This window comes from Delphinapterus leucas, unplaced genomic scaffold (assembly GCF_059928025.1).
Source record: "Delphinapterus leucas isolate spDelLeu-1000000601 "Yukka" unplaced genomic scaffold, BTC_Dleu_Yukka2 spDelLeu_asBTCV2_sq25, whole genome shotgun sequence".
Lineage (NCBI taxonomy): Eukaryota > Metazoa > Chordata > Mammalia > Artiodactyla > Monodontidae > Delphinapterus > Delphinapterus leucas.
In genome coordinates this window covers 11,679,916-11,701,166 of record NW_028322234.1, presented here as the reverse complement: position 1 = coordinate 11,701,166, position 21,251 = coordinate 11,679,916, and the positions used below count along the sequence as shown (strand labels likewise).

The 21,251-nt window shown below is 53.5% G+C and overlaps 1 protein-coding gene across 9 annotated transcripts in view; it reads left to right on the top strand.

Moving 5' to 3' along the window:
- Nucleotides 1-21,251, top strand: part of SMARCA4 (SWI/SNF related BAF chromatin remodeling complex subunit ATPase 4) — a 107,758-nt gene that overhangs the window by 62,619 nt on the left and 23,888 nt on the right. For 2 of the 9 annotated variants that reach the window (XR_016391503.1, XM_089905452.1), the window contains 7 exons: nucleotides 1,247-1,474; nucleotides 1,726-1,824; nucleotides 2,082-2,159; nucleotides 2,951-3,169; nucleotides 8,070-8,323; nucleotides 20,113-20,221; nucleotides 20,488-20,589. Coding sequence is in view for 4 of the 9 variants with exons in the window: in XM_089905452.1 (XP_089761578.1) it covers nucleotides 1,247-1,474; nucleotides 1,726-1,824; nucleotides 2,082-2,159; nucleotides 2,951-3,169; nucleotides 8,070-8,323; nucleotides 20,113-20,221; nucleotides 20,488-20,589 (1,089 nt within the window). In the remaining 5 variants the exon portion in view is untranslated. Of the gene's footprint in view, nucleotides 1-1,246; nucleotides 1,475-1,725; nucleotides 1,825-2,081; nucleotides 2,160-2,950; nucleotides 3,170-7,507; nucleotides 7,968-8,069; nucleotides 8,324-9,782; nucleotides 14,381-20,112; nucleotides 20,222-20,487; nucleotides 20,590-21,251 lie in introns of those variants that run through there. The other 7 variants (XR_016391502.1, XR_016391505.1, XR_016391501.1 and 4 more) reach the window with 6 other exon arrangements.

Below are 21,251 nucleotides of genomic sequence, written 5' to 3'. Positions count from 1 at the left end.
GGTTTTCTGTTCTCCTTGGGGAACCTTGTCCCCCTCTTGGAGCACCAGCCAGGCCAAGCCTGAGAGGTGGGATTGCTTGGTCCACAGGCCTGTCCCTTCACGTTCTGGTTGGTTCTGCCACAGTGGCCTCCAGCAGGCTGCCCCAGCTTTCACTCCTGTTGACGGTGCAAGCGAGCCCTTCTCCACAGCCCAGCGGAGCTGGTTATCGGTGTGTAAACCACGGGCGCCTGACAGACGAGTGCCTGGGGTGGTTGCTGCGCCAGCCTGGTGTGTGGCTCCCGCCTGGACCTCGGTGACTGGCCTGTTTCCTGAGAGGTGGTCCGAGTGTGCTTCCCCCACCCACAGGCTGTCGAGGGGAGAGACCCCCGTGGAGCCCTGTCCTCCTCCACACCCGGGGGGCATCAGAGGTCATGAAGCACAATGCAGAGCCAGGAATCACGCCGGCTGAGCTGCGGGGCAGGGTTGAGGGTACGAACCGTGGACACAAAGCACGCCTGTTCCCACCAGGTGTGGCCTCTGCTGCCCCCGTGAGGTGCAGATCTGGAGGTCAGCCCCACACAGCTGCAGGCCCCAGACACAGGATCTCGTAGCCCCTCCCGGGTCTACGCTGGGTGTGATGATACAGCGTTGGCGCCATACCTGCCACTTTATGGGCGCTTGCTCCACACCAGGCACTGGCCTGAGCACCCGATGCCCTTTGGCTCCTCTCACACACGATAGCCACGAGACGGGCTGGTGTCAGCAGAGTGGATCCTGAGGCTCCGAGAGGTGGGGCCTGGGCCCGGCTTGCGTGGCAGGGCCTCCAATCAAACCAGGCATCAACGTGGTGCTGCCCAGCTTTGGCATCATTCTGTTAACAGTGCCCTCGCTGTGATACAGCCACGCCAAGCCAGGCTGTGCCCGGGGCAGCCAAGGGGCCCTGTGTAGCTGTGAGAGGAGCTGCTGGGGTATAACCCCCTGGGGTGGCCCTCTACAACTGCGGTTTCTTCCTGAGTATCCGTCAAATCCCAGTGAAGGTAGAAAGTGACGCTTCTGCAGGAATTTGGGGTCAAGTCATCCTGGCACGGGCTCCAGGTCTTGTTCCTGAGCTTCTGGCCTGTGCAGCTTCTGGCTGTGGCGGGCAGAACAGCCAGGCGGGCGCCCGAGAATTGGAAGACCCCTGCCTTTCCCAGTGGCATCCAGTGATCCACTGTCCCTTAACGATTTAAAGAGCTTGTTTGGGACTGACGGGCATCTCTCTCCCCAGGACCTGCAAGCGCAGGACCGTGCCCACCGCATCGGGCAGCAGAACGAGGTGCGTGTGCTCCGCCTCTGCACGGTCAACAGCGTGGAAGAGAAGATCCTGGCTGCAGCCAAGTACAAGCTCAACGTCGACCAGAAGGTGATCCAGGCCGGCATGTTCGACCAGAAGTCCTCCAGCCACGAGAGGCGCGCTTTCCTCCAGGCCATCCTCGAGCACGAGGAGCAGGACGAGGTGAGGGCAGCGCCAGCCCCGACCCCCTCCCTGGCGTGAGTGGTGGACGCATGAGCGGCTTTCATTTTTGTTTTTTTACCTTTTTTGCACTCTTATTTTTTTTGCATCCCTTTGGAGTAAAGGGAGTGTGGGCTGAAAGGAAAGAGGATGAGTACTTGCTTTTTCTTTGAAGTGGTTTTTTTTTTCTAAACTGCTGGTGAAAGATGCCGGATTGACAGCCCTGGAGACTGAAGTCCTCTATTTATCCACAGAGCAGACACTGCAGCACGGGCAGCGGCAGTGCCAGCTTCGCCCACACTGCCCCTCCGCCAGCGGGCGTCAACCCCGACTTGGAGGAGCCACCTCTAAAGGTGAGAGGGGTAGTTCAGTCTCCATGCCCATTCAATCCTCGGCTTCTCGGCTGAGATGGCCAGCAAGGGCCCTGATCCCACGGAGCGTGCGTGTGCGTGTGCGTGTGCGTCTCTCGCTGCCGTGTGGGTCCCCATCCACCGCAGCCGGACTGGGACCGCCAGCTCATTTCCCATGGACCGCCGCCGCTCGCCTCCGAGCCCGGCCGCCTCCCACCCCGGCCTCCCCGCACTCCAACTAAACGTGTGACATCTTGTAGGAAGAAGACGAGGTGCCTGACGACGAGACGGTGAACCAGATGATTGCCCGGCATGAGGAAGAGTTCGACCTGTTCATGGTGAGCGCCGCGGGCACTCGGGCCCTGCGCACCCTCAGGGGCTTGGTTCCCCGCCTGTGTGAACCATGTGCAGTGGAGCTCACACACATACACACACCGCCCCCTTCCCTGCTGACACCGAACAGAGCAAAAGGTCTCAGTGACGGTGGCATCCCCAGCGGGTAACGGGGCCGGGGGCAGCTCTCAGGGTGGCCCCTCCATGGCTCCTAACTGACCCATCTTTGTTCTGTGGCCTCCTAAGTGTGTCATAGGGATGGCAGGACACATGTACACGCCCAGCCCTGCTCCAGTTTATGGCCCTCCGTCTGGCCAATACCTGTTGTCCTTGAGGCTCCCTTTCAGAGGGAGCCACACTGTCCAAGACTGAGGGACTGGCGAGGGCCTCGGTCTCAGATGCCCTGTTGCCCCTCGTGGGCACGGAATCGGGGGGAATTGGGGGCGCCCTCGGCCCCAGCAGGCCTGTGCCTTCCACTGAGCCTGTATCGCCTCAGTGGGGCAGGGGAGCCGCTGCCCCGTTTCAGCCCCCGTTCCAGCCCCCATTCCACCACCTTCCTGTCCTTTCCAGTTCTCTCTGCCCCTGAAGCAGAGCCCCAGCCAAGGTCTGACATGGCAGCCCAGCCAGCTCAGCCACCGCACGATCAAGTTGCTGTTTAACTACCGCTGCAGCGATGGCCCTGAGGCAGGGAAGCAGCCCCTGGTCAGGGTGCCCCCGCGTGTGCCCACTGGCCATCTCCTCTGTCCTCTCTGTGCTGACGCCTGTCCCTCTGTCCCTGCCGCCCCGCACCCCACAGCGCATGGACCTGGACCGCAGGCGTGAGGAGGCCCGCAACCCCAAGAGGAAGCCACGCCTGATGGAGGAGGATGAGCTCCCCTCGTGGATCATCAAGGACGACGCAGAGGTGGAGCGGCTGACATGCGAGGAGGAGGAGGAGAAGATGTTTGGCCGCGGCTCCCGCCATCGCAAGGAGGTGGACTACAGCGACTCGCTGACCGAGAAGCAGTGGCTCAAGGTACATGCCGGAGAGGGCCGCGGGTGGGGCTCGGGCAGCGCAGGGCTCAGCCACCAGGATCGAGGCCTTCGTCCGAATCCTGGGCAGTACCTTTCGGCCGTTCTTGGTCGGTTTTCACTCACGACAGTGACCCTTCCCACGTGGGGTCAGGTGCACTCAGTTCCTCCTGATGGAACTCGGGAAGGCACCCCTGTGCGGTTCCCGAGCTGCTCAAAACCCACTTCTGGGTGGAGTTGGCCCTTCCAGCGTCAGGTTTAAGCAAAATATTGCCAGTCTTTGCATGGGGCTGACCGGAGGACCCAGGGATATATTGGGGATCGTCAAGTCACCCTGCAAAACGGTTGAGATTGGTGACGGGGTCAGGCAGCCCCGCCTTTGCGTGCGTCACCCCTGGGAGCTGTGGGGAGGGAAGAGGGAGGAAGCCCCCCCCCGAGGCTCCCGGCACCAGCTGCTCATGGAGGTGATGTGAGCACCTGTTTTCAGCAGGTGGCTCCCGGCCCTCGCAGCTGCCGACAGCTGAGTCAGGGCTGCGGGCGGCTGCTGGTCCTCCTGATTCAGCCCCCCGACCCCACCCGAGCGAGGGCGCTCTACATTTGCACAGGGGCCTGGCACTGGGGTTACAGTGACAAATCAGACCCCATTCCTGCTCCAGGGGTTCTGAGTGTAGAGGTGATGAGTAAGAGTCCAACCCTTGAGTTGTTGTCCCTGAGACAACACTTCCTGAAAGGCAGATGGCGGCTTTCGGTTACGCCCTGCTGAGCGCCACACCCTGGAATGAGCAGCTGTCTCCCCAGGCCTCTTATCACACACCCTGGGGTTCCCCTTAAGTAACTGCAGCCCCAGTTCTTTTTCAGCCATGTGGCCAGGTGGCCCTGGTCCCCTCCTGGGAGCTCAGAACACCCCAGACTTGTGAGCTCGCCCACTGAGCTGTGCACCAGAGGGAGCTGTTGAAACATGCCAGGAACCACCGAACCTCGGCGGGGGGGGGGCTGGTGTCTCATTCCCTGCCGTCAGCCCAGGGCTCCAGGGCCCAGAAGAGAACCTTGGATGAAGGAACGTCGTACAAACCACAGTCCCGAACGGCTCGCGTGGGGCCTTTGCCAGCCCGGCATTACTGAGACAATGGGTGCCCTTTAAAAAATAGCCGCCCACATGCTAATGATAACAGTTGGTGCGCATTTCTTTCCCTCCTCCCTTTCTCTGAGGAATAACTTTACCCGTGTAAGATGTACCGTTCAGTGATTTTGGGTATACTCACAGAGTTCTGAAACTGTCATCACAAATGAAGCTTAGTACATTCTCACCCCAGAGAAACTGTTTTCTCTTCAGCTATCTTCCCATCCCTTTCTTCCCCCTAGCCTTTGACATCCGCTAAACAACTTTTCTGTTTCAATAATTTTGCCTAAACAGGAAATTTTCTATAAATGAAATCATGCATTATGTGATCCTTTGATGTCTGGGTTTCTTCACTTAGCAAAGTATTTTCAAGATTCATCCAGGTTCTAGCATATATCAGGACTTCATTCTTTTTATGGTTGGATAATGTTCCATTGTAAGAATATACAACATTTGTTTATCTAGTCATTAGTTGATGGACCGTGGGGTTGTTTCCACTTTTTAGCTATTGTGCATAATGCAGTGGTGAACATTTGTGTACAGGTTTTGTGAGGACGTATGTTTTGATTTCTCTGGGGTGTGTATCTAGGAGTGGATCAAATGGTAATTCTCTGTTTAACCTTTTGAGGAACGAAAACTGTTTTCCAAAGTGGCTGCACTATTTTACATTCCCACCAGCAGCACGGAAGGGTTCCAGTTTCTCCAGGTCCTCGCTGATAACTTTCTATTTGCCTTTTGATTCTAGCCATCCTAGTGGGTGTGCAGTGGTATCTTATTGTGGTTTTGAATTGCTTCCGGTGGGGTGGGAGGGTGGTGGTGGCGCTAATGGTGTTGGGCACCTTTTCATGTACTTTTTGGCCATTTGTAGATCTTCTTTAAAGTCTTTTATCAGATATATGATTTGCAAATATTTTCTCCTATTCTGTGGGGTGGTTTTTGTCTTTGCTTTTCACTTTTTTTTTTTACATGTTTTTAAATTTTATTTATTTTATTTATTCATTGTTTTTTGGCTGCATCAGGTCTTCGTTGCTGTGCGCAGGCTTTCTCTAGTTGCAGTGAGCGGGGACCACTCTTTCTTGCAGTGCGTGGGCTTCTCATTGCAGTGGCTTCTCTTTTTGCAGAGCACAGGCTCTAGGTGCGTGGGCTTCAGTAGTTGTGTCTCGCGGGCTCAGTAGTCATGGCTCGTGGGCTTTAGAGCTCAGGCTTAGTAGTTGTGGCGCACGGGCTTAGTTGCTCCGTGGCATGTGGGATCTCCCCAAACCAGGGCTCGAACCTGTGTCCCCAGCATCGGCAGGTGGATTCTTAACCACTGCACCACCAGGGAAGCCCCTGTTTTTCACTTTCTTGATACTGTCCTTTGAAGCACAGAATTTTAAAATTTTGATGAAGTCAAATTTATTTGTTTGTCTCTTCGCCTGTGCCTTGGTAGCATGCCTGAGAATCCATTGCTAATTGATGGTCACAAAGATTTACCCCTGTGTTTCCTTTCAAGAGTTTTAGAGTCTCAGCTCTTACATGTAGGTCCGTGATCCTTTTTTTTTTCTTTTTTTTTAAAAAAAATTATTTATTTATTTTTGCCTGCGTTGGGTCTTCATTGCTGCTCACGGGCTTTCTCTAGTTGTGGTGAGCGGGGGCTACTCTTCATCACGGTGCACGGGCTTCTCATTGCGGTGGCTTCTCTGTTGCGGAGCATGGGCTCTAGGCACGCGGGCTTCGGTAGTTGTGGCACACAGGCTCAGTAGTTGTGGCTCCTGGGCTCTAGAGCGCAGGCTCAGTAATTGTGGTGCACGGGTTTAGTTGCTCCGTGGCATGTGGGATCTTCCCGGGCCAGGGCTCAAACCCATGTCCCCTGCACTGGCAGGAGGATCTTAACCACTGCGCCACCAGGGAAGTCCACCGTTAATCGTTTTTGAGTTAATTTTTGCGTATGGTGTGAGGTCAGGGTCCAACTTCATTCTTTTGCATGTGGCTATCTGGTTGTACCAGCACCATTGTTGAAAAGTCTTTTCTTTCCCATTTGAGCACATGCCATTTTTTTAATATATCATGCTCAATAAAATTTACATTAATAAAAGAGATATTTACCCAAATCAGGCACTCCTCTGTCTTAGTGGTGGACATGTAATTCGCACCACTTCTCTGGCAGCCACTCTGATGCCATATGCACCCAAACCCTGTAGAATGTACTTGGCTCTTGCCCTTCTGGGCTGACCTGCATGTCTAGGGCACAGGACCAGAGACCCCAGTATTAGATTCCTGGGACTGCTGTAACAATTACCACAAACTTGGTAGCTTAACACAATAGGAATTTATTCTCTCACAGTTCTGGAGGCTAGGAGTCTGAAATCTATGTGTCAGCAGGACCATGTTCCCTCTGAAGGCTGCTTCCTTGCCTCTTCCAGCTTTCGGTGGCCCCAGTGTTCCTTGGCTTGTGGCCACATCACTCCAGTCTCTGCCTCCGCCTTCACATGGGTGTCCGCAGTGTCTCTCTTACGGCCTTTTCTGGCTCCTTGGATTTGGGCCCATGCTAATGTAGCATGATCTCATCTCTATTCTTAACCTATTACATCTGCAAAAACCCTATTACCCCATAAGATGACATGGATGGTGGATGCCTCCTTCCACCACCCTGACCCTTCAGATCTGCTTAAGTGCCCACCTCTGGGAAGCTCTCCCAAACCCTGACCAGGACACATCTGCTCCACCATTCTCAGAGCACCTCTTACCCTCCTTCTTGGCACTCGGCACACTTGTCACCATGTTTGTGGGCTGTGTATTACTGTCTCCCCTCCATGAGGGGCTGTGTTCAGTGCCTGGCCCTGTACCTGCACTCAGATGCAGCTGGTAACTGAGATGAATAACCAGTGCATCCGTTTGGGTCCAGGCCCCACTCCCGTTTCTGATTCCAAGCCCCCATGGAAACCTGGCTTCCCATCACTTTGTGTTCACGGCTAAAACATGCAAGTTAGTTATTATCGTTGAGAATTAATACATCGGAACTATTTTAAACTTGACACTCACGTTCGTGTTCTTCAACCCAGCGGTTTCACTTTCAGGAATCTATCTAAAAGAAAGACAAATGTCAGTTATGACAGTACTTAGAATAGCCCACCCACCCATTCTTGCAAAACTGGAAAGAACCTAAATGCCCAACTGCAGAGGAAGTTAAGGCCCATTTTACAAGGAAATACTATTAAATAGGCATTAAAAATTATGTTGCAGAAAAACGAGAGGAAGTATATCCAGGACATAATAAGCAAAAAGATGAGTCGTGATGTGGTATGTGGCTCGATCCCGGTGCTGCCTCGATTGTGCACATGTGCGTGGGAAGGTGGGACATCCTACAGGTGGAGGGTGGGGACGGCTGCACAGCAGGAGCGTTCCCAGTGCCACTGAACTGCATACTTGACAGTGTTTGAAGCGGCTGACTTTATGTTATGTATATCTTACCGCAGTTTTTTAAAAACATGGAACATGGTCTAGAGCGGAAGTGTTGACGGGGTCACCTCTGGGTGGAGGGTTTACAGGAGCCCACTCTTCAGGCTTTGCACAGTGAGGCTGTGACACTTAAATTTGTAACATACGCCATTTATCTGCGAAGAACGGGCTTGGGTGGGCTGGCATCGGGGGGACAGAGCTGGCCCTCACGGCCCCCGTGCCCTCGGAGCCCATCCAGAGCCCCAGCATGTGTCCCGCCCCAGGCAGGCCCCCGGGTTTGCGCCGCGGCCTCTGCTTGTCGACCTCGGTGCTGGCTGTCCTATTTTTACCACTATTGACCCTGAAGGCCATCGAGGAGGGCACGCTGGAGGAGATCGAAGAGGAGGTCCGGCAGAAGAAATCGTCGCGGAAGCGCAAGAGGGACAGCGATGCCGGCCCCTCCACCCCGACCACCAGCACCCGCAGCCGCGACAAGGACGACGAGAGCAAGAAGCAGAAGAAGCGTGGCCGGCCGCCTGCCGAGAAGCTCTCCCCCAACCCGCCCAACCTCACCAAGAAGATGAAGAAGATCGTGGACGCTGTGATCAAGTACAAGGACAGGTAAGCGGGGGGCGGGGCGGGCGGGCGTGGGCCTCTGGGAGGGGCCGGCGAGCCCGCTGCCCGGGCAGTCACTCCACAAACTCAGGTCGAGTCTCTGTCTCGGAGCCTCTGTCCTCGTGGGACGTGACATTAACGTCCTGGAAGAGGGGAGACAGGCAGCGTCAGCCGTGGTGAGAGGGCAGGGGAGGCGACGTTCAAGAGGGGCACTGAGGAGGGCAGGTCTGGGGACAAGGGGTCCAGGAGGTAGCCGGTGGGTTCGAGGCCAGTGGCAGCTGAGTGTGGGAGAAGGGGGTCTGTGCTGTGATGGAGGCCGATCACGTGGCTGGTGGACCGTGGTGAGGAGGCGCCTGTGGCTGGAGCAGAGAGCCAGTGGTTTTCCTTCTGTAGACAGTCCCCCACCCCGCCTGGCTATGGTCTCCCTGGGCCATCACAGGTCAGCCGCTTGTGGAGAAGACATAGACCAGGCTCCCCCTAGGCACTGGGATCCCTGCCCTCACAGACACGCCAACCACAGGACAATGCATGCTTTCTGCTTTGTAGATCCATTTGTGGATCATGAGTACTACGTAAGTAAGAAGAAGAAAATAATGGCTCTCCCGCGACCCTCCTAGGAGACTTGTGCCGTTCCTGCCAGCGCAGGGTGGGTTGTGTGGAGCTGCACAGGGCAGCCAGGGGCATCCTTCCGCCCCCCCAGTGTCTTGTTCCACTTTCTGCTATATGCAGATCGATGAGGCTGTCCCCGTAACGGGAGGGTTTTACGACTTGAATTCATAGTAATGCTCTGCAGTCAGTCACAAGCAAAGTAGGGGAGAATTTTAATCTGTCTGAGGGAATAGTGTCAAGGCATGAGCCCATGGTGTATCATTTGGAGAAAGTGTTACCAAGCCTGTGATTTCAGGGGGTGATGATGGTTATAGTACCCAAAAAAGGATACAAATTGCTCTTTAAAAAGAATCCTTTATTATTGGAAGAGAAACAAATGATGAAGCGGAAAAGAGGCATATTTAAGTTCAACTGCTAGGCCTAAAAATATTACATTTTCTGTCAGTGTTTTTTTGGGTTTTTTTAAGTGTATATTGGGGTTTTTAAGATTAATTAATTTTATTTTTGGCTGCACTGGGTCTTCATTGATGCACACGGGCTTCAGTAGTTGTGGCTCGCAGGCTCTAGAGCACAGGCTCAGTAGTTGTGGCACATGGGCTTAGTCGCTCCACGGCATGTGGGATCTTCCCCGACCAGCTCAAACCCGTGTCCCCTGCATTGGCAGGCGGATTCTTAACCATTGCGCCACAAGGGAAGTTCCTTGTGTCAGTATTCAGAACAAAATATTGAACTCATTTGCAAACTTCACCTTTGAGGCCAATTCCACAAAGAAAAAAGTAGACCAGCAATTATTTGTAATATGGAATGTGCAAAAATCCAATGAAAATAATAGACCCTGATGTTTTCTTCCTAATAGTATTCTTGCAAGGGAACCTTAACATTGTCAAAATGGAGAAGACCCTTGAAGGTCAGTGGGGAAGGATGGACTTTCCAAAAAGTCATGCTGATCACTGGGATATCCATCCATACGGAGAAGATGAATATTGACCCCTCCTCATTGCCATACACATATATTAATTTGAAATGGATTACAGACATAAACGTGATGTAAATCAACTATATTTCAATAAATCGTTTTTTAAAATCCCATAAATGTGAAAGGTACAACATGGGAAAAAATTTTCATGTCCTCAAAGGAGGCATAGACTCCTTCAGTAGGACAGAAACGCCACTGGCCATAAAAGACTCACAAGTTAGACTTCACTCAAATTAAGAACATTTGTTCATCGAAGGACACCCTCATGAAGATGGTGAAAATTGCCACAGACTAGGAAAAGAAAATTCAATTTTAAAATGGGCAAAAGGCATGAACAGACACCTCCCAGAAGAAGATACCCCAGTGACCAATCAACGTGTGAAAAGGTGCTCGGGATCACCACATCGACGTCATAACAAGAAGGAAATGCACAATAAAATGAGCGTGAGGTGCCTCCTCACACACACCAGAAGTGTTAAAATTCCTTTTAGTACCACCAAGGACGTGGAGCAGTAGCACCTCACACCCTGCTCATGGGAGCATGTGGCTCTGCGCAGTATCTTCTGAAGCTCGACACACAGATAAAGCTTCTGACCCAGCCACTCCCGTCCTAGTCCTGAGTGCATACATCCACCAGAAGACATGTACAGGTGCATCCATAGCAGCTTTGATCACGACTCCCCTAAAGGAAACAGCCCAGTGTCCACCCACAGGAGAACACGTCCACAGTGGCCTAGGCGAAGAACAGAATTCTAACAGCCACGAGAACAGACAAACTACCACTCCCTGGGAGAATCTTAACACTCTGTTGAGTGAGAGAAGCCAGACACAGAAAAGTACCTATTGTATGCTTCCAGTTATAGGAAGTTAAGCTGACCGACGGTGATGAGCATGGATCAGTGGTTACCTCAAGTTGGAATTGACAGGGACGGGACGCCAGGGAGCCTTCTGGGACGTTGGGATCTTGGTCTGCACATGAAAACCTTCACCAGGCTGTACACCTAAGAAAGATGTGCGGACTTTCCTGTATGTAGTAGGTTACACCTCGGTTTAAAAATAGTAGACACTTGAAATCGGCACCCTGCACTCGATAAGGCCTTGGATATTTTCAAACTAAAAGTATGTCAAGTGTCAGTCCACTTTCTTAGTCATCCTATGACTTAGAGAAAAGGCACTGTGCTTAGCTGAAGGTCACATGACAGAAGAGAAGCTGGCTCCCCTGGCTGCTGCAAACAGCTGTTCTCTCAAGCCCATGCAAGATTGGGTGATAAATCGGGCAATGAATTAAAACTAGCTTTTAGGGTTCAGGGACATCTTGTCAAGACTGGCCTATGTCAGGACACTAAGATCCTGGTAGGGATTCTGAGATCCAGCCTGATGAGAGCCCTGACGCTGCAGTCACAGAGCTGAGCTCCCAGGTCTGTCAGACCCACGTCGTGGTGCCTCCGGGGAGGGCTTGAAGCATGGCGTATGCTTAATCTCACGTCCTCCTGGAATAATGGCCCCACTGGACGGGGAGTTCGACGTTAGACTGGGGAGAACTGCAAAGGAGTTACAAGTGGGACGGAGAATATGACCATTCCAGGAAGCCTCCTACACGCTGGCTTTGAGAAACGTTTGGTTCTCAATTGGAGCAGGGCCTTCCACTCGCTGGTTTGCTGGTGGCCACACAGGAAGAGATCAAACAAGGCACATAAACTCAGGAAAATAGTCACATCATCCTGGTTGAAACGCTACTTCATGGAAAATGCTTTCAGAGATGATGTTTGGGTACAAACCTGACCTACTTAATGGACATTTTTGACGTTCTTATCAAAACATAAGAATTTGAAACCATGGGGAAAACTACAATATGGTTCATGCAGCTGTAGGGTTAGGCACGGTCTATAGACCACCCTGTCTTCTGACAACAACTGCAGAGTTCAGGGTCCCGAAGACCCTCAGTCTCGATAATTTCCCTAGAAGGACTCTCAGCACTCTCTGAAAGCTGGTGTACTCACAGTTACGGTTTATTACAGCGAAAGGACACAGATTAAAACCAGCCGAGGGGAGAGGCGCAGGGAGCAGCGTCCTCCCCGTGGAATCGCCGGCCACAGTGACTTTCCTGGCAACATTACGAGAAGATGCGCACAGAGCATTGTCAGTCTGGGAAGCCTTGGTGTCTAGCCTTGAACTTGGTCAGTATACCCGGCCGACCTCCCACGTGGCTGCCCAGTCTCCAGTCCCTCTGTGGTTGAACCGATGCTGCTTGACCCAACGCCCCTGCCTGGAATCACACTTAGGCTGTGCCAAAGGCCCCCAGCTAAATAAAGGTACCCCACCAGGCAGGACGTTCAAGGACAGAGATACGGCCTCCCAGGAGCCAAGGGCAAAGGCCAGACCTTTCTTTGGGCCAGGTTAAATTCTTTATGACACAGCTGTCACGTACCTGGAAGGTTGTGAGGGACTGGCCACCACGCCAAGGAGAACAGGATTGGAACAAAACCAGAGGTAGCTTGACGTGCACTTTCTTGTCTCAGACTTCCGATTGCTACTTTCCAGAAGAGAAAATGAAACTTTGGATTTAAAAATCCCATTTGCTTGCTAGAACCCTGTGATTAGCTAAACTCTATACTTGAGTTAAATGTGGATCCTGAGGAGAGAACTTATCGTTACAGCTTGGTTCTTCCTGGACACCAAAGAATGATTACAGGACATCGCCAGCGTTTGGATTCAGAGTGGGGAGCCTGCCTTGCTGAGCAGGGGCCGTGGCGCTGCTCTTCCTGCCCCCAGTGACCGTGGTGGGAGTGGGGTTGCACCTTGAAGCAATGACTCCAGAGAGGAGCGGCTCGGCCATGCCTCTGCTGCTGAGTCTGAGCAGGGCCGCCCCGCCCCCAATTTGCACCACTCCAAATGTTGCTACTGAGTGTTGATTTCAAGATCCCTACCCCGCCCCACCCCCCGCCCCAGTGGTGTTAAAATACCAGTGCCGTCGTGTTTGATAGAACCTTTGCATGTACATCCTGATCTGCACGCAGGTAATGTCCTGATTTGGAAGCTTTTGCGTCTTTCATGTGTGTTCAGATTCAGGGCTGCCAGGCCCACCCCTCCCGAGGCCCCAGTGCACCCTGTGAGCGGCCCTCCCTCGAGTTGTGAGGTCTTCAGCCTTCGCAGCTGCGACCCTCTGCTGGGTGGCAGTGAAAATACATGTCCTTCCGTGGGGTCACGGTGGGAAAACGCTGGAAGAGTCTGCAGTTTTAACGCAACTGAGGGCTGGCACAGGCAACCTTGGGGTCCAGCATGGCCTCCGGGAGGAGTGCCACATAAGCAGAGCCTGAGGAAAAGCAGGGGCCCACCAGGGAAGAGGAGGGAAGGAGCATCACAGGCCAGGGGACTGCGCATGCAGGGGCCCGGAGGCCAATCCCACACGCAGGGCCTCGCAGGGTGCCTTCTCCTTGGTGGTTGGAAATCCCAAAACTGCACGGAGGAACCCTCGGGTTAACAGCCAGAAGTGAAACCAGAATTAAGGAATCAAGCTGGAAGTAGGGATTTTCACTTTAAAATATCTAAGCGCACCAGTAAGTTAGGCTGCAGGGTCAGGTTGGGATTTGTCACGGAGCTGCGTGTGCTGCCGGTGGCTGTCTTCTCCCCTGGTCCTTCGGAGGGATTCAGCAGCTGGTGGCCTAGGCATTTAGGCACCGTCTCCAAGTGCCAGTCAGCAGGTGTGTGCTCCAGGGCGCATCCCGTGGCGCCTTTAGGATGGCTTCAGAGAAGTGCATCTTCTGGAAGGCGCCACCTCAGGGGACAGGCTCCAGAGGACCCGACAGAGCCCCTTCTGTGCCCCGCTGGCTGATGTGTAGAGCTTGAACGTTAACTGCTACAGGGCAGAGTTGTCACTGCTGTAAAGACTGTGCGTTGGACAGTGGAGGCCCATCGGCACCAAGCTTCCTGAATTTGATCATCGAGCCTGGGTCATGGAAGAGAACATCTTTGTTTTTAGGAGATACTCATAAGTTATTTCCAAATGGTTCAGAAAGTTGGTGATGTGTACAGGCCGCCCAGGCTAAGCCTCCCAGGGCTGAGCCCCACTAGGTGGGCCCTCTGGGTCCCCTTCTCCTGTCCTCTTACCAGGAGGCAGCAGCCCTGTAAGGACCATAGGGTTTGAGTGTCACAGAGACCTGGGATCAATGCCAGATCCACTGTGGGTGACGAAGGGCCCCACCACATCCACGGTGGCAGCTTCAGCCAGGCCTGGTGGCCACTGCCCAAATCCCATCAGCACTTGCCCTCTGCCCTTGCAGGAGCCCTGCATCACCTTGATTAGAATCAAAAAGCAGGTGGCTCTTCAGTTGAAAGGTTGTGCTTTGATTGGCAAGAAAAACCGGGGCAGTGTAACAGGCTCCAGGGCAGGTTGTCAGGCAGAAACATCCTCTAGGAGAGGACACCCCGGTTGGCTGCGCAGGCCCTTCAGAACAGGCCTCTGGGGAGAAGGGAGAGGGTGGAGGGTGGGCGGGTCTGGGAGCCCTTTCCTGAGGGAGCAGGGAGGCCTCAGGCTTCTCCTGCCTCGGCCTTTGGTCCCGTCCCTCTGCCCCGCTCGGAATCCCCTGTGAGACCCTGTGAAGTGCTCAGTGCATTTCAGCAGGCATGTGCTTCTGTACTCAGGAAGCAGTAGAGGAACGTTCGTGAAAATATCAGTAGAATAGGATAAACAGGTAAGGCAGGAGGTGTAAAATGGAAAATTCCAGACAACTGGGGGAAAAAAAATGAGGGGGAAAGGATGAATAAAAAGGTCCAAAGTCAAGGTCAAATAAATGAGAAATTACCAAAACACAGGTAAAATTTAAAAGGAAGCCAGGAGACAGCTAGATAAAAGGATTGAAAGGCAGATAGAGAAGTGTCAAACTTCTGAGGTGAAACTCAGAAACTAAATTAAAAATGTAATTTAACTAAGATTAAAATTTAGGAGGAGGGAAGAGAGAGTGTCTGCGGGGACTTCCGGGGAGGTGTGGAAGTGGGTCTGTGGGTCCCGGACGGTGGCAGCACGGTTTCCCCACCCGCCGACCCCCAGACACACTGCAGCCCCTTGGTCCCGGCAATCCAGGGATCCCCAGCACCCGTAGCTCCCAGGGTGGCCATCCTGCAGCCCCTGCCACCTGAGAAGGAGCTTGAGGCCTCTCTGCCTTGGCGCCGCTCGGTACTCAGAGCGGATGGTAACATGGGGGCTCCAAACAGGAAGCACGCTCCTCAAGACCGTGGTCACTCAGCCCTGCAGAGTGGCCTTGGGCCTCCCTGCACTCACATGACCAGCTCCGCCCACCCCTGGCCACAGCTCCTGGGCTTGCTGTGCCTCTCATTTTCATCTTCTCCCTGGTCCTGAGAAATGTTCTTTGAAGTGCCATGAACGGTGCTAGTCACCCGCATCTAACGTCCCTGAGCAGCTGCCACGGCAGAGCACAGCACTGGCTCTCACGGCGTTCAGGTCAGCTTGGGGAAGCTGGAACGTACAGTTGGAGTAGATGCCACCCCTGAGAGCCAGGCTGGATTATGATCCCTCTTCTGCTGCTTGCCGTGTGACCCTCTTCTCCAGAATGAGGGTTTCACACTAAGTGGTTTCAAATCCAGCTTAGCAGGGGTGGGGGTGGGGTGGTCAGGTTTTCTTTAAAATGAGATTTGGATTTCATCATTGAACTGTATTAAGAAACGTGAGCCCCCAGGTGTGTCATTGGCTTCTGTAAAATAATCAGTTCATTAGAAATTTTGGCTCATGAGATTCTTAATCAGCTTTGTGACCTACAGCCAGTCCAGCCCTCAGCATGTGGACCCTGCAGTAAAGCTTCCCCACCCTCGCTCTTTGTTGGAAGAGTGTGCTAAGACTGCAGGGCAGGCAGCCTACAGAACTTCCTTGTTGGCAGGTTCCTTGATGAATATCATTTCCTTTCACTCGTGCATTAGTCAGGAGTTTTTCTGTACCACACAGCCATAAATCTGACACTGAGATTGATCTTTTAAGGGTGGATGCCTGGCAGGTGGAGGCTCTTAGTAAATATTTGTAAGTGGATCTGTCCCAGACTTCTCACTTTTCTAATTCTCCAGATATCCTTGACTTTGTAATGGGTCAAAAAATTGAACCTGGAAAGTAATTTTGTACTAATACCTCTTTAATGTGTTTCACTGTATCATTTTCAAATTTCATGAATGGTGTACATACACATAATCTGAGATTCTGTTTCAGATAAATGTTCTGCTGCTAAGTCAATTTTTTAAATCCTGACCTCATATCCAGGACCCTTGCTGGCTCAGTTCACTAAGAGTCAAAAGAGAAAATAGTCCCAGGGTGAGAAGATGTTATCAAGAGGTGTCATGGGAAGAGGGTCTGAACTGCACTCTCAGAAGGAGAGTGGGGCTGAGGGACTGGGGAGGAGGCAACTAGGATCTGTCTTGAGTACTATCTTCAGTTGATTGCTTCTGCCTGCCTGAGGCTATCAGGGCTTAAGAGATAGTGCTCTGATCCATTTGCAATGTCTGCCCTGGTCAAAGGGTGAGGAATGGAAGGCATCAAGCAGTATGTTATCATCTCCAATACATTCTTTCTGTTATTTTCAGGATTCATACCAGGGGTCAACAAACCAAATTTGCAAACTAGCAAAAATATAGATATGGCCCACGACTTGTATGTGTATAGTCTGTGAATTAAGAATTTTTTTTTAGATGAGTTTCAGAGAATCAAAAGAAGAATGCTATTTCATGATGTGAAATTATATGAAAATCAGATTTTGTTTCTTATAAATGAGGGATACAGCCAAACTCTGTTGGCCTACATGTTCTCTGTGGCCACTTTGGTGCAACGATGGCAGAGTTGAGTAGTTGTAACAGGTGGTATGGCCCACAAAGCCTATAACTTTTTTTTTTTTTTTTGCGGTACGCGGGCCTCTCACTGTTGTGGCCTCTCCCGTTGCGGAGCACAGGCTCCAGACGCGCAGGCTCAGCAGCCGCGGTTCACAGGCCCCGCCGCTCCGCGGCATGTGGGATCTTCTTGGACCGGAGCACGAACCCGTGTCCCCTGCATCGGCAGGCGGACTCTCAACCACTGCGCCACCAGGGAAGCCCAGCCTATAACGTTTATACTTGCTGTTCATAGACGAAGTTTGCTGACCCTTGATTTAGAACAGTACATGGGGGGAATTCCCTGGCGGTCCAGTGATTAGGGCTCCACGCTCTCACTGCTGAGGGCCCGGGTTCGATCCCTGGTTGGGGAACTAAGATCCTGCAAACCACGCAGTGCGGCCCCCCCCCCAAAAAGGGACGACAACAACAACAAAAAGATTCTAGAACAGTATATGGGAAAGGATGAGAGAGACCCCTGACTTAGCCTAGGGCACCTGTGCTCAGGTCCTGCCTGCCACCAATTTTCTGTGTCTGGGCCAGCTCTCATAACCTCTCTGGTTTCTCCATCTGTTCGAATGGGATATCGACGGATGACCTCTTAGATGCTGAGAGTCTGTGGTTCTGTCCTGTTCGGGGGTTTGGGTCTGTTTTTTTGTTTGCTTTGTTTGTTTTGCTTTTTGTCTCGTCTGATTCATTGTTTCTCCTTCACATGTTATCTTTTTGTTTCAAGGACACATCAAAGGATGTGTCCATTTAGACTTTGGGGCTCTATGTATCAGGAACTCAGGTGTAAGCCCCGCAAGCAGAACAGGGGATCCTTTGGCTTGGAGGCCATGGAGGAGTTAGTGAAGTCTATCCTTCAGGACCCAGAGCCACCTGCCACCTCTCCCCTTACCCCTGTGGTGAAACACAGCTCTGGGCACCGTCCTCAAGGCCTCACACACCAAGAAAAAAGACCTCTGCTTCCCCAGCTCCTGGTAAAAAGGCCCAGGGAAGGGCTCTTATTGGCTGGCTGTGTCCCAGGCTCTTGCCTGCACCAGTCACTGAGACCAGACAGCTGAGGAGCTGTGCTTGGTCGCACCATAGTCTTGGGGGGAGAGGTGGGGACTCAGTGACGGGCAGCCCCACCAGAACCCTGAGTTGGTGTGGGGGAGGGCACATTCCCATAGGGAGGAGACCATCTGGGCAGGTTAAATAATAAGGGTCCCATCCAGGGCTCTTCGGGCTCCAAGGAGAAGGGCTTAGAAAACTAGATAAGGCCTCCCCCACCGCATGGTCACAAACCTCGTTCAGTAAGAAATGACCTCTGGGCTAGATGTGGGAGGAATTGGAGCTCCAGGCAAGGCCCTACTCACTCTGAGCCCCTCTGTGTCTCGTGTCCCGATGTGATGGGGACAGGACAGTGAACGAGGTAGAAGAAAATCCCTGCTGTGGGAACTGACATCTAGAGGCTGGAAAATAACGTCGCTGTCATATGTAACAGCAGCCACCACTGCTAGTGTTACCAAAAACCAGGTGACAGGCCAGGCTGGAGGCATTAGGGCCATGGTGGGTGCTTCCTTTCTTTGTGTCTGAATTGGGGTCACAGGGCCGATCCTGACAGCAGCAGGATTCTCTCAGGCTCCTTCATTCGCGTGCCCACCGCTGCCAGGCGGCCGGACGCAGAGCAGAGCCAGAGATGGAGTTCCAACAATTCTGCCTGGCAGAAACTTCTTCAGAGCAAGTCTCACAAGGCAGGAGGCATGTCTCACCGACAGTGGTGAGCGGGGAGGCCAGGTGCTGGAGGTCGGAGGGGCTCACGGGAGCAAGCACTGAAGGTTTGTGCCTTTACGTGTCATCTCAGTCATCCGTGTTATTACGAGGTGTCGGGAAGATGACATTTATGTGGAGGTGAGGGTGGGAGCCGGGATTCCCTGGGGGAGCAGCCGCTTCGGTGATTCTGAGGCGACTGAGCAGGTGGAGAGGGGCGCTGGCATCAGAGGTCATGGGCAGCCCGTCCTGGAGAGCCAAGCAGCCCCGAGGAGGGGGGCGCCGGTGAGCGAGGCTGGAAGGCCACACCAGCCCCTGGTCGTGGGGGGGGGGGGAGGTGAGGGCTCTCCAGGGGACTTCTAAGGATTAAAAATGACTTCTCAGCACTTTGGCAACGAAAATCTTATGGCAGTGGCTTTTCAAGAGGTCTTCAGCGTCAGAGAGGGCGGTTTTAAAAGTCCCCCGTGACCCTGGCGCCCTGCCCCTCCCTCACACACGACCAGTTCCAGGCCCTCTGCCCTCAGCACGTGGCACCAGACAACAGTTCTCGGGCCAGGTGGGCCTTTTATTCCTCAAGGATGCGATTTCCCCAGAGGTTTGTGAGGGTTTTGCTCTGGAATTTCCCTCTATATCATGGCGCTGGAGTCCCGCTTCCTGAGCTCCCTGAAGGGCCACGCACACCCCGAGTCCAGACCACCTGTGTGGATGCCACGGGTGAGCACGGAGCCCATGGCCCTAGCACCACATACAAGCCTGTTTGTGAGCTGCAGCGTTAATTTAGCGGGTCTAAAACTGGCGTTGCCAGGAGACAGCGTCGCCACGCTGGAGGCTGAAGGGAGGCTGAGGGTGGATGTCTCTCTGTTCGCCCCCTCCTCGTCCAGGCACTGAGAGGATGTTGCCTCGGAGCTCCTGGCCCCAGCATAGCCGGGCGCGGGTGTGGCACAGCCTGGCGGCCCAGTGCTCGGGTTCCTCATCTCATGGCCACTCACGGCGCGTCTTTCCTCTGCTCCCTTGTGCAAAGCAAGCACCTTCTCGTTGGAAAAGACTAGAAAACAGCTTTTTCATCCATTAGCATCTTGCCGGGGGGCATCTTTCCTTGGGTTTTGGCCAGATTCTCTGAAGTTCGCCGCTCGTACGTGCCGCCTGTGAGAGGTGCACAGTGTGCTTGGGAAACTGGCCTCTGAAGATGCGGGCACTTGATGCTCCCAACGTGAGCAAACTGGTTTTTGCGTCGTAAATAAATAATCAGGGCTCTTCTCCCGCTTTCAAGTGCCAAGGCTTTCGCTGCATGTGGCTCGTGATGCTGTTTCCTCCAGGGCTTGGGTGGGGGAGGGGAGATGGGAGGAAGTTGGGTGAGTTCGGAGCCTCGGTTCAAATGCATCAGGGGCCTCTCTGCATGGCTGCCCCTCAGGAATGTTCCAGAACTCACAAGACAGCACAGGTACAGGAAATAATTCCCGAGTCAGCTTTGAATTTCTCACCGGCTCTGTCCTCAAGCAATGGGGGAGTGGCCTGGTGGGGGGGGGCGCCAGGCAGGGGGTGAGGGCTCCCCGGCAGGCAGGGCCTGTGAGTGACGCCGCCGTGTCCCTCCTTGCAGTAGTAGTGGACGTCAGCTCAGCGAGGTGTTCATCCAGCTGCCGTCCCGCAAGGAGCTGCCTGAGTACTACGAGCTCATCCGCAAGCCTGTGGACTTCAAGAAGATAAAGGTAACCCCGTGTCGAGTGTGCGGGGAGAAGGACGTGCCACGTCGGCATTTGGGGGATTCCGAGCCTGGGCCTCGGGCCCCCCCAGGCAGGGAGCCAGGCGTTGGACGTAGGGGTCCTGAGGATGTGACGGGCGCCCCCTGCCCCCGGCACCCACAGCTGGGCCTCCAAGTCTGCACAGAGCCTGGGGGTTCAGCCGTGACCTCGTCAGGCAGAGGGACGCCGGGTGCGAGGGGGTCCAGAGGTAAGGCCGCTTCTCCCGCCCACAGGAGCGCATCCGTAGCCACAAGTACCGCAGCCTCAACGACCTAGAGAAGGACGTGATGCTGCTGTGCCAGAACGCGCAGACCTTCAACCTGGAGGGCTCCCTGGTGAGCAGCCCCCAGCCCCTGGTGACACGCCCCTCAACCCCCCCGCCCGTGAATTGACTGGTTTTAAAAAAGATTCCCTCCAACTTGGACTATTTTACTCATTACAGAAGCAATGTGTGTGTATTACTGAAAAAATAGCAGAAAATAAAAACAAACTAAAAAGAGGAAGTAGACTCGGTGCCATCCATCCATGGTGACCCTGGGAACAGTCTGCGTACATCTCGGAATCTGTTTTGAATTCCCTCGGGGACTCTCTTGAAAGGAATCCTGTGCTGTGTCCCATCCTGGGATGAAATTCATGTACACACACAGCCTTATTAGCCTAGCAGTTTCCCTAAGTGTCGGGATGGGTGCCTCTCGGAAAAGAGGTCTGATAGTCATATATTTGGGGGAGATGCTGGCTTCAGCGAGGGGCACACGTTTCTAATGTTACGGCAGACCCCCTCAGAGCCTTTAAAAACACGCTCGGTGCAATTCTTCAAAGGGAGGGAGGAACGTGTGGTTATTTCTGAACGAACACACCAGACCTTTTGTCTGGGGCCCCTTCATCGACCCGGTGCTCTCTGGGGCACCAGCTGGGAAAGGATTATTGAGCTGTCCCTCTGCCAGGACTGGGGCCCAGCGGGCGGGGAGCTCCCCAGCAGGCCCCGCACCTGAGCCCC